This window comes from Phoenix dactylifera, chromosome 14 (assembly GCF_051530095.1).
Source record: "Phoenix dactylifera cultivar Ajwa chromosome 14, Ajwa_hap1_PhDact_Kaust_v1.1, whole genome shotgun sequence".
NCBI lineage: Eukaryota > Viridiplantae > Streptophyta > Magnoliopsida > Arecales > Arecaceae > Phoenix > Phoenix dactylifera.
Genome location: NC_143203.1, coordinates 14,501,192 through 14,529,007, shown reverse-complemented (window position 1 = coordinate 14,529,007; position 27,816 = coordinate 14,501,192). Strand labels below are relative to the sequence as shown.

At 36.9% G+C, this 27,816-nt stretch overlaps 1 protein-coding gene and 1 long non-coding RNA gene across 4 annotated transcripts; both read left to right on the top strand.

The window, feature by feature from the left end:
• Positions 1–974: 974 nt before the first annotated feature.
• On the top strand, positions 975–3,700 carry LOC120106163 (uncharacterized). The gene is made up of 3 exons (XR_015973206.2): positions 975–1,546; positions 1,653–1,943; positions 2,657–3,700. It is a non-coding gene; the product is annotated as an uncharacterized LOC120106163 (long non-coding RNA).
• A 1,689-nt stretch (positions 3,701–5,389) lies between these two features.
• Positions 5,390–27,498, top strand: LOC120106160 (putative LRR receptor-like serine/threonine-protein kinase At1g56130). 3 transcript variants are annotated; one of them, XM_088711029.2, is made up of 24 exons: positions 5,390–5,715; positions 7,767–7,950; positions 9,429–9,500; positions 19,626–19,697; positions 19,799–19,870; positions 20,042–20,113; positions 20,414–20,485; positions 20,566–20,637; positions 21,166–21,237; positions 21,362–21,433; positions 21,530–21,601; positions 21,712–21,783; positions 21,883–21,948; positions 22,273–22,338; positions 22,769–22,813; positions 22,904–22,968; positions 23,094–23,473; positions 24,147–24,348; positions 24,429–24,599; positions 24,698–24,816; positions 25,383–25,593; positions 25,764–25,995; positions 26,114–26,264; positions 26,566–27,498. In XM_088711029.2, exons 1-24 carry the CDS (start codon positions 5,595–5,597, stop codon positions 26,953–26,955), a joined length of 3,123 nt encoding a protein of 1,040 aa, XP_088567155.2. In that variant the 5' UTR covers positions 5,390–5,594; the 3' UTR covers positions 26,956–27,498. The 3 variants fall into 3 exon arrangements, with proteins under 3 accessions (XP_088567155.2, XP_088567158.2, XP_088567156.2); XM_088711032.2 differs by having other exon boundaries at positions 5,546–5,715; positions 20,042–20,333; XM_088711030.2 differs by lacking the exons at positions 5,390–5,715; positions 7,767–7,950; positions 9,429–9,500 and adding an exon at positions 19,327–19,460.
• The last annotated feature ends 318 nt before the right edge of the window (positions 27,499–27,816 follow it).

The window sequence follows — 27,816 nt, the reverse complement described above, 5'->3', positions numbered from 1 at the left end:
TTAGTTTTCTACCTGCTTGAGACTCAAGTACTTGGATCTTGAGGTGGCTAACTATTATTGGGCTAGGTTTAGGCTCAAAGGGAGAGAGAGCATGCAAGTCATGGGTGTACATGGGCTTGGGTTGAGTGCTTTCTCACGTGGTTTAGCCTAGGGGAGTTTTTGGATTTGGGTCATGAGTAACTATGTATGTATACACTCACGTCTTTTGTGTATGGGGAATGAAATTAGATGATACTCCTTTCTCCCTAAAAACCCTATTTTCTTCTCTTCTCTTCTCTTCCTCTTATGCACGTAAGCCGCCGTCCCTAAGAACCCTAGGCCATAAGGAAGAAGAGCCTATTTTCGCTTAGCTCTTGTTCTTTACTACCATTAAAGAACCAGTGATCCACGCCTTTAGCATCCAAGAAAAGTCTCCAGGTATTGTAGTTTGAGGCGGTTCATCTTCTCAAGATTGGGATCAGATCCGTAAGGTCTCCCACATACCATCCGCTATTTAGAAATATTCGGAAGATGGTGAAGGAGGATGGCCCTGCAGGCCAAGCTTGTGTATCGAGAGGCAAACGGGACAGTAGATTAGATACCCTCCTATATAGCTAACCACTGTGGGGAAACCTTATGGCTGGGGGAGAAGGAACTATCCGGTGAATTTTTTTTTTTATTTTTTTTTATTTATTTTTTTTTTTTGAGTGCACTCGTGTCCGTTATGTATGATTCATTCATAATAATAATAATAATAATAATAAAAAGAGGAAAAGAAAGGAAAAAGTGTGAGAGGGAAAGGGACGAGGGAAGTGAAATGGAGGGGGTTGGGACCCATCTACGATGACACCATAGGTAGGCGGAGGATCCACAGGCGGCGTCAGGCATGATGGCGATGGGAGGAAGGAGAAGGGTCAAAACAGGGCAGTTCCAGAACAGGGACTTCTCGACCAAGAAAATAAGGGATTTGGCGGTCGGCTTGGCTCAGATCGGCCGCTCGAGTGAGTCGCAATGTCCGGCCACCCTGCCGGCAAGATGAGCGATGGTTGGAAGTAGGGAAAAAAATTGGTGAAATGAGTCTATGGGATCGGTACCCCAAAGACAAACTCGGGATCGATCGCCGCCGGGTGGTGGAATCCGGCGGGATGTCGATGTGCAAGCCTTCAGAGGGTGGAATAGAGAGAGAAGAAGAAAAAGATAAAGAATTCCTACACGAGCTTGCCGGGATTGGAATGGAAACTCAATGCTTGGAATCCAGCAAGGAGAAAGAGGCTGGCGCAAGGTCAAGGGTTGAGGAGGTAGAGAGGAATTTGAGGGAGAGAAACGGGATGAGAAAAAGGAAAAGGGGCGAGCGTTCTGGGAATTTTTGCATGCTTCGCCGATTGATTCGCGACGGCGCCGACCTAATCTCGCCGCTCGGCCGGGTTTTGCATCCCTCCCATGTAACCAGTTACCGTTGGTTTGATTCAGCTGAGTCGAGGTTGAGTTAGGGATCGGATGCAAGCAATGATGACATTGGTGCTGAAAAGCTATGGAAATAGTAGAGGCCGTGGTAGAGGCCAGCGAGGTAATTGTAGAGGATGTGGTGGTAGAAGCACTCAGGGTCATGGTTATGGTATAATAAATAGAAGGAATGAGTTTTTACTAATCAGATGGTCACCAATCTGACTCAGGTCAATGAAGCTCGCAAAGAGGACATGGATGATGGTCGACAAGCTAAATGTTAAATGCTATAAATGTTATCCTTATGGGCATTACGCATCTGAGTGCAGATTTCAAAAAGAAGATCAGTCTGGAGAATAAGCTCGTTTCTTCAAAAGAGGAAGATGGAGGCAAAGATACTTGGTTCCTTGACACTGGCTGCACCAACCACATGACCAGAAGCAAGGAGTTGTTCGTTGATTTGGATGAATCAGTGTGGACTGTAGTCAGATTTGTAGATGACAATATGGTGCCAGTAATAGGTAAAAGGAGGATTTTTATTCAACTAAAAAATAGTAATCATTCATGTATTTCTGATGTGTTTTTTATTCCTGCCATGAAGCGTAATTTACTCAGTCCAGGATAATATATTGAAATGGGGTATGATATGCAGTGGGATAATAAGCATATTGCTTGCCATTTATGATGATAGAGGTAACTTCATTCTAAAGGCTCCATTGTCAAAGAATTGCATGTTTCTAGTAGAAATTAAGAGTCATGTTTATCGTTGCTTGAGTGCTACTGTAAAAGATGAGTCATGGTTGTGGCATCTTAGATTTGGTCATTTAAATTTTTCGGAGACCAAATTTGTTGCCAAAAAATATATGGTGAAGAGCCTACCTATGATAGATTATCCTGAATAATTTTGTGAGGGATGTGTTTTTGGAAAGCAGCAAAGAAGCCTACTTTTAGGAGTAAATGTCCGGCGTGTCCCAAAACCACTAGTATTAGTGCATTCCGATGCATGTGGTTCAATGAATGCTCCATCCATTGAGAAAAATCGATATTTTCTTACTTCATAGATGATTTTAGTAGGAAAATATGGATTTATTCTTTGAAGAGAAAACCTGAAGTTTTTGATAATGTCAAGTATTTCAAGGCATTAGTTGAAAAGGAAAGTGGTTATGTTTTTAAATTTTAAGAACTAATAGTGGGTGTGAATACACTTCTAAAGAATTTGAGGACTATTATGCAGATCAAGAAATTGAGTATGAAATCACCATTCCTCACATGTCAAATCATAATGGAGTTGTTGAGAGAAAGAATGGGACCATCATGGACATGACCAGGAGCATGCTAAAGGCCAAAGGTATGCTAAATAATTTTTGGGCTGAATTTATCTCATATGCTGTTTATTTGTTGAACAGATCTACCAGGAGCTTTGTATAAAATGTCACACTGGAAGATGGTTGGAGTGGATTCAGGCCAAGTCTGAAGCATCTCAAATTATTTGGCTCGATTGCCTATGTTCATGTTCCTAGTGAAGGAGGGAGAAAACTGGATGATAGAGGAGAGAAGGTTGTATTTATTGGCTACAAATTCTGCCATGGGGTACAAGCTGTACAAATGTACAATCCTACGACGAATGAAATGATTTTGAGTAGAGATGTCATCTTTGATGAAGAAAGCATGTAGCATTGGGATGAAGCAACATAGCAATACTTGCAACAAAATCCACACTTAATTGAAATTGAAGATGAAGCTCCTCAAGATGTAATCCCCACTGCAAATAGAGAGACACAAGCTGCCCCCTTAGTTGAAGCTTCAATGATGCAAGCCCCACTTAATAAGAGGCCAGGAGGAGTGCGACAACCATACACGCGGCTAAGAGAATTTGAGGTTATAGATGAGGACACAATTAATGATGATGAAGAATTAGTTCACTTTATGATATTTGCAGATTGTGATCCTCTTACTTATGAAGAAATGGCCAAAAGTGACAAATGGGTGGAAGCCATGAATGAAGATATACAGAGAAATGATACGTGGAAACTCAAAAATATTCCATGAGGACACAAAGCAATTGATGTGAAGTGGGTTTTCAAGAGAAAAATCAAGCTAAGTGGTGAAGTTGAATGGTACAAAGCGAGTGGTAGCAAAGGGCTATGAGCAACGTCCTACACTTGATTATCAAAGAGCTTTTTTCTCCAATTGCCAGAATATAGACTGTTTGATTATTTATTGCTTAAGCTGCACAAAAATATTGGAAGATTCATGAAATAAACATAAAGTTAGCATTCTTGAATGGTTCACTTGATGAAGAAGCATATGTCAAACAACTGCTGAATTTCATGAAGAAAGGGAGTAAAGGAAAAGTGTATTAGTTTGAAAAAAACTTTATTCGTGTTGAAGCAAGCTCCAAGAGTATAGAATAAGTGCATTAATATATGTCCTTCCAAGAAAATGGGTTTGAAAAATGCTTGTATGAGTATGCTTTATATGTGAAAATTGGAGTTTCCAATGATGTACTGATTGTGTGCCTTTTATGTTGATGACTTAGTTTTTACAGGAAACAACCTTAGCATGATTGAAGAATTCAAGTGAGCAGTGGTGAAAGAATTTGATATGTCCGATTTGGTAATGATGTCGTAATTTATTGGGTTGAGGTTGTGCTAAGCAAATATACAAATTTTCTCTGTTAAAAGAGGTATGCTGTAGAAATTTTGAAGAAGTTTAATATTTTTGACTGCAATCCTGTGCATACTCTAGTTGAAGTTGGAACCAAACTATCCAGAAAATATCATGATTCAGCTATGGATCCTAGATACTTCAAGAGAATAGTTGGTAGCTTGAGGTATTTAACCTGCACAAGGCTTGATATAGCTTACAGAGTTGGTTTGATAAGCAAGTTTTTTTAACACTTAACGCGTAGGCTAGAAGTCTCCAAATCATAAATTTTTTGATAAGTAAATAATATAAAGATAGTAGATCACATCTAATGGCTCGGATCATCAATGTGGAACCTCCATTGTTCGATCTAAAGCTGATCCGATTCGAGTGGAGATCCACTTGAGTCATATAGCGAAGTTTACTTTTCGCTCTCTCTCTATGTGTATATATGTGCGCATATATATATATATATATATATATATATATATATATAGAGAGAGAGAGAGAGAGAGAGAGAGAGAGAGAGAGATTTGGGTACACTTGAGTGTGAGAGAGAGAGAGATTTGGGTACACTTGAGTGGATCTTCACTCAAATTTGATCTTTAGTCAGATCTAGATAGAACGATGGAGCCCCACACTAATAACTAGAGTTGTTAAATTATTTCCATACTAAAAATCATATGACTTAGAGATCTTCAGCATATGCATCAAGTGATAAAAAATTGGACAGTTTAAAAAATATGAAATAATGTATATTTTTTCGACCACTTGATTTATAGGTCAATGGTCTTAAATCATATACTTTTTGGTGCCTAAGAAGTTTAGAGATAATAAATTATATCCAATAGCTCAAATTATCTCTAAATTTGTCTGAATCTTAGCAAAAATAGGCTCTTTCGAAAAGAGAATGTGAGTTCAACATAGCAAGATTAAATAAAGAAAATAAAAATGTGATACATTCTAGAAAGGGAAGAATCAAGTTCGTTCCTTGTAACACAATAGAATCTATAATATGGAAGGTGGTTCAAATCTGGCGGCCAAGGAGTACCTTCAGATTGGTTTCGGGTGGTATCTTTCATGCGAAAGAATGATTAATCTTCTTTAGTGATGTCAACCGTTGGATCATTCTGCATGGATCTCAAAGCACTCCAAACTCTATTCATGCACCTCGAAACAGCTATCGCATAATCCAATGATGGATTCGCTCAAGGGAATGATGGTGAGTCCTTCGGGACGAAAGATACAACCCTGGTCCCATACACAAGCCACTTGCAGCATGGAACCCTTCAATATAATCAGCACTCCTGCTTGGGACCATGGATCTGAATGCACTTGATACAAACAAAACCGACCACTCTTCATCGGTGTGCTTAAAAAATATGGCTCCACTTGCATCTCCCAAACAAGTTGTAAATTAAGTGAGGTAGAACCTTTCCCCCACCTTCTTATAAGAAACAGGACATGATGCCAGCAAGAGCCTCTGCAGGGGTTAGGTTGAGTTTTCTCCATCAAAGGGAGGAAAGATGGTGGTGTCAAGATCTCCAACCAACACCCAGTCGCAAGCCTTTCGGTTGTTCTTCATCCTCTCTTTGTTGCTCTTTGCGGAGAGAGCCACAGCTCAAGCTAAGACAGATCCATCTGAAGGTATGTTTGCCTTCCAAGGAAACATTCTTCTTACAGAACTTTTCTTCATCTTGTAGATTCTCTGCCTTCTAATAAATTTAAACTTCTGAAGGGAAAAGATGATTATAGAGACACTCAAAAATAAAAACAGAATTTATTGATTGTTGAAGAAAGCAATTGATCGATATCAGATGATTTCATTAGATTTCTCTAAGAAACTATGATTAGACTAAAGCTCTCTCTCTCTCTCTCTCTCTCTCTCTCTCTCTCTCTCTCTCTCTCTCTCTCTCTCTCTCTCTCTGTATTTGTGTGTGTATGTTCTCACTCCTGTGTTAACCTTACAATATGCTATCTGATTTAAGGGAACAATTCTAACACCTTGAATAAAATTCCATTTTTTTGCCCTTCACTGGTGCCATCTATTCATAAAACCAAAAGGAGCAAGCCCATAAAAAAGTATGGGCTCGTTTGGTTCGCAGGAAAACGAGGGGGGAAAGTGTGGTCAACGGGAAAGTAATGAAATGCCTCTTGTTTGGTTGGAGTTTTCAAAGGAGAGAGATGGGAAAGTTGTATTCCCATGGGAATATGATTCCCACATTTCATGGGAAAGTCTTTCCCATGAGAAACATGGGAAAGTTACTTTCCCATGAGGTGGGAATCACTCCTTTTTTATTTTTTCCCAAAAAGACCCTTCAGCATTAAAGAAGCATTAAAGAGGCATTAAAGACCTAATTTTTATTAAGGGCATAATAGGAATTATATATAACTTTCCTAGGAAAGTGGATGGTCAACCAAACATAAGCACTTTGGAAATTAGTCACTTTCTCATGGTTAACCAAACATGTCAAAAGTACTTTCCTAGGTATCCTCTTCCTAGGAATCTGATTCCCAGGAATTATATTCCTAGGAGGAAAAATACTTTCCGCGAACCAAACGAGCCCTATGTGGTAACTACTTTCTCTAGGCTGCATAAACATCCATTTTTTTATATAGTTTATATGTAATTATGACACCATCAACAACCTTTGAATTTTAGATATACCTACTGAGGCTAGAAAGGATTAGAAGGAACAAGCTTAAAGTGCGTGTGGGTGGGTAGTAATGAATGGGAGATCTATGGTGCTAACAATGCCACGAGGAAGATAACTTAAGAAAACAACAACTTACCTTTCTGAAAATAAAACTAAACAAAAACTAGTTTTCCAACCTCCAATGAAAATTCTACCTACTGCTGCCCCTTCAATGCCTGATGTAATTTGACCATGACATTTGCCCATTTTCCTCCTCGAGAAGAGTGCCAAGTTTGTTGGCACAACAATATTCCCCTTATAAATTAATTATATATCATAGGGTGCCATAACTAAAATATACACTTAATGGAGTAATTAGACTTTGAAAATTTCTTTCCACTCCCATCCATGTCAACATGAGCATTGCAACCCTAAGCAAGACTACTTAAATACTTGGTTCTAAAATATCAACATCCTTCCAAGCCATAGGTGGCCATTCCTGCACCTCTTTTTTATCTTTTTTTTTTTTTTTTTTTGATTCTGCTGGCTGCACTCATGTTAGAATGGTATGAGTAGTTGTTGTAAAATATATATGCATATATATATATATATATATATATATATATATATATATATATATATATATATATATCAACATCCTTAAAGTAATAAAATCTTAGTTGTCACTGTAGCTAGATGTATATATATATATATATATATATATATATATATATATATATCAACATCCTTAAAGTAATAAAATCTTAGTTGTCACTGTAGCTAGATGTGCCATGTCACCTATCAAGTGGATTCCTTCTTTGTTTTGCTGGGCGGCGTTCAACTTGGAGGGCTTTGTTCTCTTGTGCGAATGGCATCAATAATTGTTCATACTTAAAAACCCAAAGTGGGTCCCAAAAGCACCAACTTCTAATCCTCGATATATTTTGGAAATTCAAATCATGTGATTTTGTGGTGCTGTCATGTTAAAAAAGTCTCCACAAACGACGGCGCACGTTAGGTTTGTCGTATGTTTTTTCGCTAATGTGAGCGAGGTGGATGCAGTGCGAGCGTTGAATGCGATTTTGGGGAGGTGGGGAAAGCCGGCGGCGGCGGCTTGGAACATCAGCGGCGAGCCGTGCAGTGGAGCCGCCATCGACTCCACCAACTTCGACAACAAGGATTTCAACCCTTTCATCAAATGTGACTGCAGCAACGATAGCAAGACCACATGCCACATCACCCAATTGTATGGCCCTCTTACTTAATTTTGAATATTTTAGAGGAATCAATAATATTTTTTTATCAATAAAGTTTTGAAAATAATTATAAAGTTAGGAAACTTAATTTTGTTATCAAAATGTTTGTTGCAAGCTAGCATGCGGATTGGTGTCATCAGGGCAATTGGCACTATAATAATGCTCTACTTTTTTTTTTGTTTTGTTTTTTGTTTTATTTTTTTGTCTATAAATCTATTTACCTTACGATCAAAGGAGGGTTTTGAATTGGTTTTGATGGCTGAAGGGGCTTACTAGTAATGTACCCTTTGCAAGAGTTCACCGTTGGATCACCCACCCTAGAGATTTCAAAGCGCTTTAAACTTTATTGTCCATCCATCTTCACATATGTCAAAATAATGAGTGGATGATTCAACAGTGGATTCATACGAAAAAAAAGGTATTTTTTTTTTTTTTGCAAAAGATACAACTTATAGGTTAGAGAATATGGTACTATAGGACCGCCCTTGCTGTGTGTGTCATTTATCGTATTTGTGTGGGTAATGCAAATATAGCCTGCCATATCATCGATCGGGATCTCAAGGCTACATTTGGATGCCGAGTAGTTAACTAGGAGAATAATATATTAATTTGATTAATAACCATTTTCTCATCAAATAACAATGGATTAGAATTATTTATTTGATTGACATTCTAAGGTTAGTGAGATAAAATGTGAAAAAATGAAAAAGTAAAGAGAGAAAAGAAAGCTCAGGTGATTAAATTTATTTCACTCACATAAAAAAAGTAAATTGGATTAACTTTCTTGTGTATTGATTTGATTAAGTTTCACACGCTATTTGGGCTCTTGATTTGGCTGGTTAAACTTATATCTAGTAATCACCTGGACGAGACTGTAACAGATTCAGCACTAGTAGGTTTGATTGTGGTCTTCTCTTGGCTCGAGCAAGAGAAAAAAGCCATATGGATTCCTGTATGCTGCTCCTAAATGAGAGCCCCTGTTAACTATTTCCAGGGCACAGCAAGCATACCTAGGATGCTTGCCATCTTATTTGACAATTCATCACTTGCATCTTATTTCTTTTATACTGTCTCTCTATCCCACCGAATACCAGAGACCGTAAATCCAGATAACCTATATTTCTTTTATGATAATTTTTTAGGTTACTTAGTATCGGCATGTGATAATTGAGATCTACAAATGGTTGTGCCCTTTGATTCACATATGTATATGTTCAAGTACATGTGCATGCGCATATATATGCACACACACACACTTACATGAGAAGGTACGAGCACATACGGATGCACATACATGCATGTGGATACATATGTACATGCACGCACAAAAAAAAAAGTAAAAACAAAAATATGATATATAGCAGTATAGGGTACTGGTGAGAGGAGGCATGTATCAAGAAGTACAATATTAGATGGTCAATCGAGCAGTTATTTTGTAATTTCATACTGAAGCTTTTGGTTTCTTCAGGAAAGTATATGCTTTGGATGTGGTTGGTCCAATACCAGAGGAGCTTCAAAATCTCACATACCTTTGGAATCTGTAAGCTTGCTTGCTTACCCGCTCTCTTACAAATTATATTCTTTTTGCTTAGATATAATTTAGATTTGTTGACACTTTGATGTTGAGCAATCTTGAAATTAATAATCAAGATACCATGGACTCGGAGGCAGGGGTACAATCAAGCCAAGTTTGATCGAGCTTGGCTCTAATCAAACTTGATTTGAAATTAATTTTGAGTTTGAATTTTGAGATCAAGTTTGATTTGTTTATCATTATTTCGATCTCAAATTGAACTTAACTTCAAACACTGAACATAAGCATAGTTGAGCAACTTGATAATCCTATTGAGCTGAAATCAATTCAAACTTGAATCTAGTTCTGTTCGAGCTTGATATGTAGTTGGACTCTAGTTTGATTTCAAGCCTATATAACATTTAGCTGACTCAAAAATAAATAAAATACATTAACTAAATCATGATCTAATAGTTCATTATCTATATAACACAAATATATTCTAGTCTTTGATTTGAAATTAAGTTCGAACCTGTTTTTTCTAGTTCAAGCTTTATTTATTTAGTTTTGGAGCTTGATTTGAGTTTTTCTCAAGTTGAGCTTTAGCAGAGCTTGAGCTACTTAGTTTGTTTGATAGCCTTAATTAATAATTAACATCACAATTTTATAACAAGATCATGGTCTCAATTTTGTTGTTGTTAAAAGAGTTTGGATGGACCATATTACCTAGCAAGCCAATGCCTTAACATCATTTAACACAATCAACAACCAACAAGTACTACACCTAATTACTTATCAAAAATTGATTGGTTATTAAATTTTAAATCTCTACATATCGGTTATGCATTAGTTAGTATTGACAGGCACAGATTTCAAATCTTAATACATCCATTATCTGAGTTAGTGGCCAAGACCTAAATGAACCGACTTCTTGATTTATCTCGATCCATATAAATCGTAGGGAAGTTTTGAGCAAAGCAAGAATTTTTAAGATCTCCATGATATTTTTGGACCAATATATTGAAATTTTGGTTGATTGGTAAATTCAAGATTAAAATTATATTTAAACATCAAAATTTAGATTTATTAGTTAAGAGAGTTTATTTAAGAAAGTAACAAAAAAATATCAGTTAATATGAATAGATCATGTTGATCGATATCAAGGATTTCATCAATTTATATCGATGAAGAAAAAATGGGCTAAAACAACCTCTCAATCTTGTTTGTTTTACACACCAATGAATGCTCTCCATTGGCCTCTCTAACATATGGTTGAGGGATTATATAACAGCCTTGAGATAAGTGATGTGGCAGCTATCCTAGCTTGCATAATTATTTATGGTATCAAAACTCATGCTTACTAAAGAACATTATATAGGTACTGGTAAAGAAAGAGATACATGGTGACCTTCAACAACCCTGGATATATGTGTCATTTTAATTATATATGACACGAAATCCTGGGGTCAGTAGATGCTTACGGGGAGACCATGTGTCTCACTTTCCTTTCTTTCAATTATTGCAACTCTCCTCCATATTTACTATCTAATAAGTAGCAAAAAAATTCATAAACTTAAAAATATGATATTTTTTTTGTAAATTTAAAAAATTAAATACACATAGAACATGATCATCTCTCGAAATACTTGTAGAGACCCATACATCCTAGATGACATAAAATAGTTGCTGAGGAGCAGTGGAGCCTTATCTGATGGACCCCATCATGAGCGTACCCAAATAGTGCCAATGATGACCAGATCCTGCTCTATACATCCTAAATCATGTATACATAAACCGATGGATTTCTTATTCGAGAATAACCATCTCATATATTGTTAGCATAATTTTAGAAATTACATAACAACCAATATCAGCTCATTTTTTTTTTTTAGTATGATCCTGTATCGGTTAGTACAATTTTCTTTTGTTAGCATAATCCTGTATCGGTCAGTATTATTTTTCTTTGTTAGCATAATCTTGTTAGAGTAATTTTAGAGATCATATAACAACTTCTATCAATGAGTATTATTTTTTTTATTAGCATGATTATATATCAACCTATATTATTTTTCTTGTATGGAGTCTGTACACAAATATATATAACCTCTAAGATATACCAAATATGATAGAAAAGAGAAATAAAATCATTTTTTATGTCTTTTTCTTTTATTTCTCTCTTCTTCTGCAAATATTTTAATATGGTATCAGATCTACTAATCACCTAATCTGTCGTGAGCATCTCTTCCATCTTTGTTGTGGTCATCGTTGCCATGTCTAGAAGCTTTGAAGACTCCCACTGCCGATCTATGTTTCTGGATGAATCAACACCCGAAAATCCTCAATCTGTTAGTGGATCCGCAAATTTTCTATTTCCCCTAAGGCTGCAATGGGTCGGGTCGACCCGTGACCCGACCCATGTTGACTCGATCCAATCCGAATTTTAGGACCCGCGGGTCCAGGTCGGGTCCTAAAATTGGATCTGAATCATTTTCTGGGTCGGGCCTGGGTTCACCAAACAGACCAGACCCGACCCGAATGGACTCGAAGAGAGAGAGAGAGAGAGGGGAAAAGCAAAAGACAGTTTTTTTTTTTTTTTTTTTTTTTTGGTGTGGGTTGTGGTACTGTTGGTCAGCGTGGGAGGATAGGAAGTTAGCACCAAGCATAGGTTCACAGAATCCAAAGGAACGTCGGCCCGTCAGGAGTCTCTCTCGATCTATTACACTGTTGATACCTCTGGTGTCTCGGTAGCTGCCTTTTTTTTTTTTTTTCTTCCTTCTATTTTTTGGTTTTTGTTTCTTTTAACTTTTGAAGGGAGAAAGTGAGGGAACACGGCAACTGAATATGGGTCATGTGCCAGTTTTCTGTAATGGAATTGGATTTTGGAAGGTGTGGGATTTTTCTTGTCCTCGTGAGAGGGGAGCTGGGAGACACCGACTTATAGACCGACTTAGTTAGTAAGTTATGGGTCATCTGTTCTGACTGGAGCTCAATTGCAAGTCTTTCAAGTCATGGGTCACCCAGCACCCCATAATTATGATATGACCAAATTAGATTTGCCCAAATTTTTTCCCAAAAGCACAAAAGAATTGGACCCGATCGGATCCGAACCCGACCCGACTCAGATCCGGACCCGATCCGAACCCGACTCGCACCCGACCTGATCTTCAACCGGATCGGGTCCAGGTCCAAAATTGGGACCCAAACAAAAAACTGGGTCGGAGCGGGGTCACCTAGGACCCGACCCGATCCGACCCATTTGCACCCCTAATTTCCCCACATATCTTTTATTTCTGGTAATCAAAGATCCTTTATTTTCTAATGGATCCGCAGCTCCTCTCCACCACTTTTCTTCTGAGCTTCAGATCTTTGGTCGTCTCTCCTTACTGTGGCTCGGTCCCTTTTTCTCCATCTTCGGTTTCATTTGTTGATATATATTTCCAGATGAATTAACACCCGAAAATACTCAATTTGTCGGTGGATCCGCAAATTCTCTATTTCTCCGCATATCTTTTATTTTTGGTAGTCAAAGATCCTTTATTTTCTAATGGATCCGCAGCTCCTGTCCACTACCTTTCTTCTCAGCTTCAGATCTTCGGTCGTCTCTCCTCACCATGGCTCGGTCCCTTTTTCTCCATCTTCGGTTTCATTTGCTACCTCTAGCTCTTTGACCATCCAGTTTGAAGTCTCCTACTCCTCTTCCATGGTGCCTCCGTCTACGAGAATCATCGACCTTCGATTGCCTTTTTTCTGAGCTCTCTCCTTGCTATAACTATTATCTTTTATATGTCTTCTCACTGCCACATCATTAGACAAGTCAATCAACCAATGCTCCTCTTTCATAGTGCCTCCGTCTGCAAAGATCGTCGACCTTTGGTTGCCTTCTCTCTGAGCTCTGTCCTCGCTGCAGCTGTCATCTTCTATGCGTCTTCTCGCTGCCACATCATCAGACAAGTTAATCAGTTACATTGACAGATATATCAGTCTGTCACGTCAGTCGGACACATCAGTCTGTCATATTGGCTTCTGAATTGTTATGTCAACTTTTTATTTCCTATATCAGCTTCTAAGCTGCCATAACAGCTCATGTTCTATCATATCAGGCTCTATGCTGCCACATCAACTCTTGATCTACCACCACATTAGTCTCTAAGTTGCTATTTCAGCTCCTAGTCTATCATCTCTTGATTTAGTACGTCGGTTTCTAAGTATATTCATGATTTAGTTTCCAAACTCAAATGGGCACTTATAGTACCATCTTGAGTTTGAGAGAAGATGTTATCATAATTTTAGAAATCACGTAATAATCTATATCAGCCCATATTATTTTTTTTTATCGGTCAGTATTATTTTTCTTTGTTAGCATAATCATGTTAGAGTGATTTTAGGGATCACGTAACAACTTGTATCAACGAGTATTATTTTCTTTTATTAGCATGATCTTATATCGGTTTATATTATTTTTCTTGTATGGAGTTTGTACACAAGTATATATATCTCTTGAGATATACCGAATATGATAGAGTAAAAAAATAAAATTATTTTTTCTCTCGTTTTCTTTTGTTTTTCTCTTCTTCTATAAATATTTTAACATATATATTAGTAAGATTCTTAATTAATAATTGCCATGAAAGGGGAAAACGAAGTTGCTCGCTACTGTTTCAGCACCCAACGAGTTCCCGATTGTAGAATTTCATGGTAGAGACGTAGGAGAAACATGAGTTTTTAGAAACCACAGCTTATTAGTCACATGTAAATATGAACATTTAGAATTTCTTCACTCTCTCAATGTTAAAATTTAATATAAAAACAGTTCCAGGGGAACTCTAATATCTACATAATATGCAAAAGGGCCTTGAAATTGAGGGGATATCTCCTTACATATTCCAGCTTGGGCAACCAAACCATATGCCGCTTCTCTCTTACTTCGTTTGGTGCAGAATTTTATAGTAGAGATGTAGGTGATCTAAGTGTGGGAGACGAACAACAAAGTTTTCATCTCCACGTGTTCAAGGAGTAGTGTTAAGGGCCTTGAGATTCTAAAATAACTGGTTGCTCTCAACACTGGCAACATATATACTATCAAAATTTTTCTTATTTTCTTTTTGGGTAAGAAGATGTTATTACATATTCATTAGCATCAAAGTATAGCAAGTCACGAAACTGTAAAGTTTCACTCAAGAAAATTTTCAAATTATTAAGTTAATATTGTGACACCTCGAATACAATACCAAGGTCCGAACACGTAACACGACCGTACACTTTTTAGGGTAGAGCTCTAGAGAATATTATATTATAGGCGTGAAAATTTATCACAACCTTACTATCCATAGACCAAAACGATTTCATTTTATTACAAATAACAAAACTGGTCCAATTATAAAATTTATTCATCTAATCAGTATGTTTTATCCATTCATCCCTTTCTAATATGATCCCAACTATAGCCAAGCAATCATAGCCAAGTATTAAGCTACATGCAGCCTGCAACTCTAAAAAAAAAAGAGAACGGGGGGTTGTGAGTTTTACAGCCCAGTAAGAATTGCAAACTGCTACACCATAAGTAATAAAAAAATAATCAATTAGTAATACTAGATAAAATAAATATTGTATCAATACTCGAAAAGCTTGTACAAATAATATGTACATAAGTTCTTATTATCATCTTTTCAAAAAAGCATATATATATATATACATATATACATATATACATATATACACATGTATACATATATACATATATACACACACATGTATATATATATATATATATATATTTCAAATATAACCAATTGTTCAACAACAATTTTTAATGTCATATCATCTGTTTCTCATTAACTTGATTTTCATATTTCTTATCAATTATTTTCCAGCTATAAACTAACCAAGATCATAACCCAGTCCAAGATTGATAAATCTATGCATAAGCTCGTAGAGGCTATTCTGCGCATAAGCTCGTAAAGGCTATCCTACATATAAGCCCGTAGGGGCTATTCTATATATAAGCTATTCCATGCGTAAGCCCGTAGAGGCTATCCCATACGTAAGCCCGTGGAGGCTATCCCATGCATAAGCTCATGGAGGCTATCCTATGCATAAGCCCATAGACACTATCCCACGCGTAAGCCCGTCAAGGCTGTCCCATGACGAGGTTAATCCAAACTATATCTCACCCGTCAGATTTACATGTTACTCTTATCAAATCGATTTCTACTTATACAATAAATTTCTCTCAAATTCAATGTATCTTTGTTCACATATTTATGTTTTAAATATTTGATACGTATAATAAATATACGAATATATTTGTACTGAAAATCATATAAAACATGCCATCACATGCTAAGCCAAATTTATCAATGTAAATCTCACGATGCAAATCTAGCATTACAAACCAATATATATATATAATCGGTGATCCACTACAAAGATTCTTAGCTCGATCGCAATCCAACACAGCTACAATGCTACCAATCCACACTTAACTTATCCAGTTAATTTAATATCAATATAAAATTAACTTATCCCTTTACAATCATTAGCAATGTTGATTAATTAATTTCTCACTAATTTCATAATTTTAGAGTTCCAGTATTTGAATTATCCACATTCTCTATCCTTCTTTAATTGAAAATTAAAATAAAGGTCAGGGCCTTACCTTGATTTAGAAACTAAGGTATAAGATCTCATTGGGTTTCTTCTTATCCAGATGACTATAGCCCCAATACAAAACCACGACCAACTTTATATAGAAAGAAGTATGAGGCCAGCTAGATGACAATACCTAGTAATTTGTAACTTAATCCATCTGATCAAGGAATATATATCCAATCAAAAAAAAGATAATATATCAGGGGTCAATTATGGGTTCAATGGTAGCGGACAACAATCGGGGTGAAGGAAGGATAGGGTTGATTAGATAGCAGCATCCGATTATCAGAGTCAGTTTGCTCTTGCCAATCAAACCAGTCAACTCATGAAACAAGAATCAGGATACAATGTAGATAGGTCAATAAAGATTGATAATAATAATGATGAAATTCAAACGTGCTCAGTAAGTGCTATGGTGGAGGCCAACATGCTGTATGGCTACCCGAGGTGATCACAATGATGTCCGTCCTAGACCCTCTACGGGGTTGACCAAAAGAGCACAAAGGGGAACAAAGGAGAGAGAAGGATTCTTCAGTTAGAAGCATACAGAGAGGAAAAGGAAGAAGAGAGAAGAAAAGGGAGGAATCTATCTCCTTTCTCGAAATAGGGGAGGTTTGTGATTGATTGGAATGGATGCAGCCTTGGCGGTCGGCCTGATATTGAATCTTTGGTGATAAACACGACGGCATCAAGACCCACGTTGGTCGGTGATCGAGGCTCGAATATGGTAGTAGAGCATGCTAGAAGCTTGATCGAAGCTTCGGCAAAGACCTCGACCTCAAATCATGGTGAAGAATGCAGAGAAAAACCAGAGCAAACAGGGCATTGGGTCTTCATCCGAATATGGTGACTCGCCAGTGAAAATTGGGCTAATGTAGTCATTGATGATGGCTAAGGAATTCTAGAATAAATATATAAGAGAGGTGGGGTTGATTACCTTGCTCCGATGAGGCAAATCGACAGTAGTTTGTTGAGAAATATCGATAGAAATTAGGGACACTTCATGCTTGTCACCAGTGATTGATCGAGAATTAGAAGTGGGATCACGAGAGAAAAGAGAGGAGGGTGTTTTATAGATCGATTTTCATGGTCTCGTCGGTTTTTGGATCGCAATGAGACTCCTAGTCTCCAGCATAATTGGGGAGGATGAAGACTCCCAGCTGGTGTCTTCTGCGCTCCTCCCTCACGTGCATTGCACGTTTGAAGCCCAAGGGTCTAAGCCTCTTTAGGCCGGCCCACCAGCTCATGAAAATCCTGGGCTATTACAAATATAATTTGTCTAAGGCTGAAAACAGATCGGATTTAATATATCTATATTTATATCTATATTTTTCAACAAATACAAATACAGATATAAATAATAAATAGATATTAAAATTAATATTTATATTTGTTCTAAACGGATATAGATACGAATTGGATATTAAACATATCCATATTTGTTATAAATGGATACATATTAAATATATCCATATTTTCTTATCCAAATATGGATATAAATTAAATACTTTTTTGGATATTAATTAAATTTTAGTAAAACTTAATGATAAAAACTAGCAATAAAAATATGATTCGAAAATATTCAATTAAAAAATTTAATTTTAAAAAGTATTTATCAATAATAAAAACTAACAATTTCATAAAGGATATACTATTCAAGGTTGCTTGTCACCAAAGTAAACGAGATTTACGGCGCCTCTAAGGTGTTTCACGGCTACTGCTAATTGCAATCGCCAAGTAGAAACTAGGAAGTGGACAGAATCTTTAAAACCCTGGTTATTTGAAGACAACGAAGAGGAAAAAGAAACGAGACGGATGAACAAAAGGTTTGAATCTTTGATGATGGTTATCCGATATTTGGATTCCTTTTAGTTTAAATTTGGTTAATCACTTAATTGGTTTTTAGATTTAACTGAACTTAAATCCGAATCCAGAAAAATCAGGTATATATGCATCCGTATCTGTATCCAAAAGCTTTTGAATTGACTATCCAGATTCATACTCAAAATTGATTGAACCAAATAAATAGTATCCAAATCTAATCTGAATTAGATATGAAGATGAACGATTATAATCTGACCTTCTTTTAGCTCTAAATTCTTAAAAAGCTACCCAATATACCATATTGTTTCCTATATTGTTTCCCTATGTTCTCTTAAGTCCTCCTCCTAAGGTGGACGGCCACTATCATGTTAAATAAAAATTACTCCGTACTTAAAATGTAAAAATCATTAAAATAAAGGAAAGAATTCCGTCTCACATGCGACACTTTTTTCCATCCGTACAGCAGCCAGAGAACAAAGCTACGAACTCCAAATCCTACTCTCATCCACCAAAATCAAGATTTTTTAATTCCCGACACAATATCTCTCTGAATCATGATCTTGATTAATTTCAATCAACATGATAAGTGAAATAAAAAACTCGGTTTAATTAGTAATTTTAAAATTAAAATTTAAAGTTTGGTAATATCTCAGTTTTAAAATATTGATCAATATGAGCATATTGTATTGATTAATATCTCAGATTTTATCAACTTATATTGATCGAGATAATAAAACCGAAATTTCGACCTTTAAATCACGAAATCAGCCCTGAATTATATATATATATAAACCCAAAAAAGAAAGCAAGGCCCTGTCAGAACCCAGAAGCAAAGCATCAAACTGGACAAAAACCATTCTCTCCATTAAAAAGATGCAGATAACCCTAACAAGATCTACTCCGAGTTTCTAATTTATATAAAAAACAAAGAAAAAGAGTGAGGAAAGAAAAAGATCGCCATGACCACCACAACGACCAAAACCCTACACTGTCTTCTTTTTCTTCTTGTTCTTCTTCTTCCTCTTCTTTTTGTTCTTCTTGTTCTTGCTCTTCTTGGTCACAGCGCCGGCGCCGCCCCCCCAGATCCGGTTACTGATCTCGAAGGAGGCGGTGTTGAAGGCCCCCCCGGCGGCGCCGACGCGGATCTTGTAGCGCTTCTCCTCGTAGCTCCGCCGGAGCTCGCGGATCTTGGCGAGGACCTCCTCGCCGGTGAAGGAGGAACCTCGGAGGGCCCGGGCGATCCGGCCGAAGAGGGGCACCGACGGGTCGAAGGCCGTCGCCGCCTCCTCCGCGATCTCCAGCGCCGCTCGCAGGAGCCGCACCTCGTCCGTCTCCGTCCACCCCTTCCGCCTCTCCGCCGGACCGTCGCCGCCGGCCACGTGCGGTGGGGAGGACGACATCTACGCGTTGGGACGTGCGTGGCGGTAAAAGCAAACAAAAAGGATGGGTGGAATCATTTATAGTAGAGGTGGGGTGGTGGGCACGTGCGAACTGCGTGGTTTGTCGCAGCGGGAGGTTCGTTTGATGGAGGGCTGTGATTCCATTGGATACAATCTTGGGTTATATTAGTGCCTCTTTTTCACGACCACTCAAAACAAAACTCGGAAATCCCACCCAGAAAAATTTGGGGCACGATTCAGGTGGTTCCAATTTCTAACATGATGATCTTTCTCATTGCAGGAATTTAGCCCAAAATTACCTGACTGGTCCGTTGCCAGCATTTATTGGCAATTTGACTGCCATGCAATACTTGTAAGATTCTCATCTCTTTATTTCTATTTTTTGGTGGGGCTTGCAAAGTCAATTTTGAAGGTAACTTTCCTCTTCTCATCTGGTCCCATAATCATCACTAGGAGTGTAGGGATTAATGCATTGTCAGGTCCTATACCAAAGGAACTTGGGAAACTTCAGAAGCTGCTATCACTGTAAGAAATCTTTCCTTTTAATCCTTGGTAAATTTTGTTTTTTACTTGTTCTTCTATATTATGATGACACCATGGTTATATTGCATTTCTTTCTGAAGATTAATGTAATCTTTACAGAAACTTGGAAAGCAGACAGGGCTAAGTCTATTTATCTTTTACTCTTTTTCACAGGGGTATGGGTACCAATAATTTTAGTGGTCCACTCCCTCCAGAGCTTGGGAATTTGACAAGTCTAGAACAATGGTTAAATCTCTATTACTGCTTTAATTTTTATTATCTTGCAGTCAAGCACCACATTTCTTTTCTTGGTTTTCTTGTGCCATTATAGGCAGCAAAATATAAACTTAAGTGAACTGGCTGATGCCCCATCTGTAACACCCCCTCCACTGCCTAAGGGAGGTTCTCTCTGTTTGAGTGCTGGGTGGTGCATCTCCTAGTACTTGACCTTGGCAATTTACATTGGGTGGGTGGGGCTTCCCTCCCCTTCTCTCAAAAAAATGTGAATATAAACTTAATTCCATTAATCTATTATCTTATGTGCAGGTACATGGATAGTTCTGGAGTCAGTGGTGACTTGCCATCCACATTGTCTAATCTCAAAAGCTTGCAGATCCTGTAAGTCCTAATAAATAATTTTTGAGTATTTAGTTGTGGGCAAGATTAAGTGCCTTATAGAATTCTTCTTGTATTTTCAGGTGGGCATCAGACAACAATTTCACAGGCAAAATACCTGAGTTTATTGGGGGCTGGACAAACCTAACCACTTTGTAAGATTAATTACTAGTACGTTCAGTAGTCATTCTTTAACATTACATGGTCTATTTCTAAGAAAATATACATGGTATTATTTTCTCATTTTCATAAAATTCACTCTGACACACCATGATGTCTTTTCTGCAACGAACGCCTTTGCAATCAATATCATATTTCGTCCACTGAGCAGGGTGAATATATCCTCACAAAGTCATAATGTACTTGCTTTTCCATAATTACTGGGCAAACTATTGGTGATGGATTTACCATGAGCTTAAAGATGTTTCCGACTATGTCTTGTACATGTCGAAATATATTAATGTTTTTCTGATCGCTGGATAATCATCACATATTTTCCATGACAAATATAGCTCAGTGTAATTATATACAGGTTATTCCGCTCACATAGAGAACACTTTCAATGCATTCCATCTAATCTTAATTTTGAAGTTTGGTGAAAACAAACTTGCTGCAAGAAGCATAGCATTTTTTTTATATATATAATTTTGAATTACTATCTAATCATGCAATTTATCTTGTAGGAGATTCCAAGGCAACTCTTTCGAAGGTCCAATTCCTTCAAGTTTTTCTAATCTCGTCAAATTGAGTGACTTGTAATGTCTTGTAGCTTCTTGTCTCTATAAGATGTTTTTGTGATTTCAATTAATATGTCAGTGTGATGACTTGCAGTCAGCTTGCATGATTATCCAGCTGACAACTACTCATTTTATGATGCAGAAGGATAGGTGATATAATAAATGGGAGCTCTTCTTTGGGCTTTATTAGTAATTTTACATCTTTGACAACCTTGTAAGGCCACATGGTTTTTATCAAATATTTAAATCCAATATTGTACTTTATTGTGCTCTAAAATAAATCCTGCCATATGATGTTTTCCTTGCCCAGGATCTTAAGGAATAGCAAGGTGTCTGATACTATTCCATCAAACTTTGCACAGTACCCAAAATTACTGAAGTTGTAAGAACTTTTTGCGGCACATAATTTAAGTTAAACAAGTCCCACGACAATCTTTATGTGTTTTTTTTCGTTACTGCTATAGTAATTATTCTTATTACCCATTTCTTCAGGGATTTGAGCTTCAACAACATTACAGGCCAACTCCCTCAGTCGCTCTTCAATTTAAGCTCACTCAACTACTTGTAAGAATGTCTTTAAACAGATAATCGATCCATTCCTTCAATTAGATTTCAACTAACATATTAACTTTTCTACATTCATTATAATGTCTCTCCATACAGATTTCTGGGCAACAATAGCCTATCTGGAAATTTGCCGACTCAAAAAAGCACATCACTTATCAATATGTATGTGCATCTTGTTTATTTCATCTGAACTGATGCAAGTTGGCTAACTTTTCTATTACATGAGTCTTAGAGTAATTAACTCATTTCTGTTAAATAGAATTCTAATGCTTGTCATATTTGTTTTTTCAAACTATAACTTGCATTCAGCTGATGAAAGATTGTTCCTTTCAGTTTTCTTGGTTCTTTTTTTCTTCTTTTTGTCTTAACATGTTTTTCCTTATTGTTATATAGATATGCGAGGTTAATGTTGTTTGATGAATAATGATATATTCTGCTTCCTCTAGAGTTTGCATTATTAGCTCTAAACTCTGTCTTTCTCTGCAGAGATTTATCATACAATCAACTTTCAGGACAATTTCCTTCTTGGGTTAGCCAACAAAATTTACAGCTGTACGTTTCATATTTTTAATGTGGCTCAATATTTTATAACTAAATTTTGAGCATATATATGAATATGAGCAATAGTTTCTGCGATTAGCATGAAAAAAGCCATACTATATTTCTTTTTACTCTTTTGACTAAAGGGAGGATAATTCCACCCTTAAATAATGAAAGAAAAATAAAACATTAAAATTCAAAAATACAGGCTAGATTTAAACATTGTTAGCTTTTTTTTTTTTGTGAGAAATATGGTAGTAATGTGTTACCACCAGTTTTGAACAGCTTAACAGCTGTTGGCCAAAATTAGCTTTTCCTGGATTGCTTTTGTCCATGGAACTTTTTTATTTCTCACAATAACCACAGGCTAATAGTGTTAATTAAGTGGCTAATAATGCCTAGATCTTCCGATAATAAAGTCCCTTCGCTGTATTTTCCACAGGACCTTGGTGGCCAACAATTTTGTGATTGATAGTTCCAACGGCAGGTAGCTACCACTATTTAGCACACACTGTAATAAATTTCATGATAAGAACTATTTCATTCCCAAGTGTCACTAAAATCATTTCATTTGCAGTGTTTTGCCTTCAGGATTAAATTGCCTTCAGCGAGACATACCATGCTATCGTGATTCTCCAATATGTAAGCTATACTCCTTTAATTTTTTCATTGTTGCAGCTCTTAATTATGTTACAGAGAGAGCATACCCTCTAAATAATTACCCAAAAAGAGTCATGTTTACCATATTTTTTTTCACTTAATTACAGATTCTTCCTTTGCAATAGAGTGTGGCGGTAGTAAAACCATTACAGCTTCTGATGGAACTGTTTATGAAATTGATAATGCCACTCTCACCACCGCATCATACTATGTGACCGACACAACTAAGTGGGGTGTTAGTAGTGTTGGAAGCTTTGCAGACTCTTCAGGTGCTAACTATATAATTAACAGCTTAGCTCAATTCCAAAATACTCTGGATTCAGAATTGTTCCAAACTGCAAGGCTATCGCCATCATCCCTGAGATACTACGGGATTGGGCTTCAGAATGGAAATTACACTGTAAAGCTGCAATTTTCTGAGACTGCATATCCCAATCCACCTACATGGAAGAGTGTGGGAAGAAGGGTTTTTGATATTTATATACAGGTAAGAGAATTAGATGTACTGTGTCATAAGTTACACAACTTATTTTTTATGATCAGGGAAAACCTATAACAAAATCAATAGATTTTATGGGTTCAGCTGCTTTGCATGAAAATTAGAATCATAATAAATCATTACTTAACAATGTGAGCAAGAATTCCATAAAAAGGAATCACTCTGTTACTATGATTTCTAGCACTTATTTTTTTTTTACAATACTGATTCAGTACTGGTGTAGAAACTTTTTTTATTGTGTCTGAATGTTTTGGTAAAGTAATATGCATATTTTTACTATACAAATCGTGGCCCTTTATGTTATGCTTCGCCTTATTTATGTGATTGGTTTTTCAATTGTCCTTTTGTCAAACCATTATGATACTCCAATATAAATGGGAACTTGAAACTTGATCATGATATTTGTTGCAATTAGAGAAATTCAAAGAAGAAGAAATCAAAATGCTTGAATTTGATAGTACTCAGTGGAAAAACCTAAAATGGGCTGTCAAATATAACTTGTTCTTGAATGCGTATGTGTGTTTTTGAGAACGAAAATGCAAATGTTTTTCTTCAGGTTAATGGCAACAATGCACATTTCAGTCAATATGGACTTTTGAACATCTAGCATAGTCCTGATTTTGGTTCTCTTTCCCGCATTATTGGTTTTCTAATGTTCTAGGGGGCTCTCCAAGAGAAGGACTTTGATATAAGAAAAGAGGCTGGTGGGAGCTCTTTCGTTGCTGTTGTGAAGGAGTTCACAGTTCCAGTAACCAAAAATTTCCTTGAACTCCATTTCTTTTGGGCTGGAAAGGGTACTTGCTGTGTGCCTATGCAAGGATACTATGGTGCATCCGTTTCAGCTATCAGTGTTTCTCCTTATGGTATTCAACTATATGGTTTGTATAATGAATATTTTAAAACATTGGGATGCCAACTTCTAATTGTTCAATATATTTTCCAGATTTCACTCCTACAGTACCTAACAAACTACCAACTCAGAGTTCAACCAAGAAACATACAGGTTTGATTGTGGGGATCGTAGCTGCTTTTGCTGGTTTAGGATTATTGTTGGCTATTTTTGGAACTTTCATATGGAGACAGAAGAAAAAAAGGCTAAGCATGGAGGATGAAGGTATAAACTTCTGCTAGATATAGATCAACAGTTACTTGCATCAGGTGAATGTAATCATTGAATGTAGTGAACTCTGTGCTTCTTTCAAAATGTTTCAGAGTTGTTAGGAATGACCACCAGACCAGACACTTTCAGTTACGCAGAAATGAAGGCTGCTACGGATGACTTCCATCTGTCAAATATGCTGGGAGAGGGAGGATTTGGGCCTGTATTTAAGGTTAGTTTGTTTGTCATTTTATTGTTGTATGAAACAGTTTATTATCAACTGGCCTCTTAATTTGACTATTTTAAGATTCTCTTTCGAATCCAGAAAAGGAAAAAAAATACACAATAGTCAGAAGAACAAATACTAGCATTTCATAAATATAAGTGCCTGTTGTGTCATTGTTGTGGTCTTTTGCATTTTTGTTTCTCTACATATTAGCGAAATACCGCATGGAGATTGATGCCGAAGATGGCAATTGCACAAAACTTTTACTATTTCTTGCTTCTATATTCACTTCTTTTTGAAAGCAATAAACCTTTGCTACCAAAACCTCTAAATATTTTACAAACAATTTCAAAAAAACAAAAGGGGTTCATCATAGATGTTGTTTAGTCTATCTCAATTTTCTAGCTCATTAGGCCAAATGAATGTATCCATGAGTTCTCTTGCTGCACTTTTCATGATCTTACTGATTTGTCATTAAACAGCCCGCTAATAGTCATCGTAGGAAAGAGGATAAAAATAATTTTAGCATCAAGATCCATCATAACTATATATTGACTCAATTTTTTGTGCAGGGTAAACTGTCTGATGGGAGAATAGTGGCTGTAAAGCAACTTTCAGCAACATCTCACCAAGGGAAGCGCCAATTCATGACAGAGATTGCAACTATATCTGCAGTACAACACAGGAACCTTGTGAAATTGTATGGTTGCTGTATTGAGTGTGCCAAATGGCTCTTGGTTTATGAGTACCTAGAAAACAGGAGCCTAGACCTAGCAATCTTCGGTATGCTTTATAGACTTGATCGCTCAAATTTCCTTTCATTTTCACAGCTGTAGAATTTCTGTATACATATTTAGGCAACGGGTTGTCCAACGGATTCAATCCATCATTCATTCATGCTTTCCAGTTTCCAAATTTCAGAATTCATGTACATGATTGTGGTCTCATTGCAGGGAACAGTAATTTGCACCTTGATTGGCCTAAACGCTTTGAAATATGTTTGGGTGTAGCAAGAGGTCTAGCATACCTTCACGAGGAATCAAGTGTGCGTATCGTCCATAGAGATGTCAAAGCCAGTAACATTCTCCTTGATGCTGATCTGAACCCAAAGATATCAGATTTTGGTCTAGCTAAGCTCTATGATGATAAGAAAACTCACATTAGCACAAGAGTTGCTGGTACAATGTAAGGGTCACTGTTCTTTCCACTAAAGTCATTCTTACTTAACAAGCTATCATTTATATGTTTTTCATTTATTAAGTGTACTTGGACACTAACTAACAGTATATGCTGTTTGATTAAGTGGTTATCTCGCACCAGAGTATGCCATGAGAGGGCATCTTACAGAAAAGGCTGATGTGTTTGCATTTGGGGTTGTCGCACTCGAGATTCTTTGTGGACGGCCTAATTCAGATTCAAGCCTCAGCGAAGAGAAGGTCTATCTTCTTGAATGGGTATGTTGATAAATTTAATTAACTTACAAGAATCTTATGGTCATGATTTGCTATTGTATATTTCTCTGTAATAGGCATTCTTAAAGGCTAATTACATGCCCCATTTACCAAGAGAATTCCCCAAGGGCACCATAGGATGCACAAGATTATCTTCTTCACATATCCAACTAATTATGCCTTTCTTTGATTCTGGCAAATCAACAATACTTTTTAAGTAACCAATGATCATATATTCAAATTTTGGTTGTAAGAATCTTTGAGGAAGTATCTCTCATAGCACTCGTCAATTGTTATCTCGCAGGCTTGGCATTTGCATGAAAACAAGCGTGAATTGGAAATGGTAGACCCTAAACTTACATCCTTCAACATGGAGGAGGCCACTCGAGTTATTAGTGTGGCTCTTCTTTGCACCCAAGCATCACTCATGCTGCGGCCGACCATGTCAAGGGTGGTGGCGATGTTGGTAGGAGACATCGAAGTGAGTGAGGTCACAATGAAGCCTAGTTACTTAACGGAATGGAAGGATATTAGCAGCAGCTTTGCCACTGGCTACTTCTCTGAAACCTCAACCCAACGATCTGCAAATGACCAAGTTAGCATGGCATCAAATGCAACCATATCACAAGAAATACGCAGCGAAGCTCCTCCCTCCCAACTACTGATGGATAAGACCATTAGTGAAGGAAGGTGATTGTTGCTTGCCTGTCATCCTAAATCATGATGCTTTTGTTTGGGCAAATCTTGAGAAAGAACCAGCAAACCCTGATGCTTATGTCCATATCAAAATCATTTTTCCAGTATCTTGAGTTTTTATGTAACTTCTGACTATCAAGTGTTGGCCTTAAGGCTTGTGAAACCTTTTTCACCAATCCTGTCAACTTCTCCAAACACTTTCACATAGCTTTCATTCACATTACTCTAGGTTTTCTTCTCCTCTTTTCTGAATCTTCAACACAAAAGCAAGCTTCTGTCTTTCCTTGGGCCATCTCATATTTTCGTGGTTTTTGTTCATAACATCCTGAAAGTTCAGTCATTTTCCTCGAGTACTGCAACTTCTATACCTTGTTTGATGCACTCAGCTATTATAAGAGAGTATTCTGCAACTAGCTGTTTTTTATTAAAATTTATCCTTGGGTGATGTACTCTTACCTCATTGCATATTTTGTTGTAGATATAACATCAACAAGCACTATGTATATTGGATTTTCTGAGTACTTATTTCCCATTTTTTAAATGAGGGATTCTGTTGATGCTGACCAGGAGGGAATCTATTAATTCTGACCAAGAGTGCTTCTTCCTTCCCCATTATACCTCCATTAGAAATCTTTCCATGATGTATGAATTAAATCATTTTGGCAAAAATATAATTAACTGAAGCTTATAAGAACATGTGGTGAAGATCATTTAGGATTTTGCTCGGGTTGCCTAGACTTGTGAATTATATGTTAATGAGAAAAAGGATCAGAGGACAATTAAGTTTTATTGAATAACACCGACTGCTAAGAGCTATTCGGGAGTATTGCAATTCTGGCAAAGTAGGTTAATGCGTTTG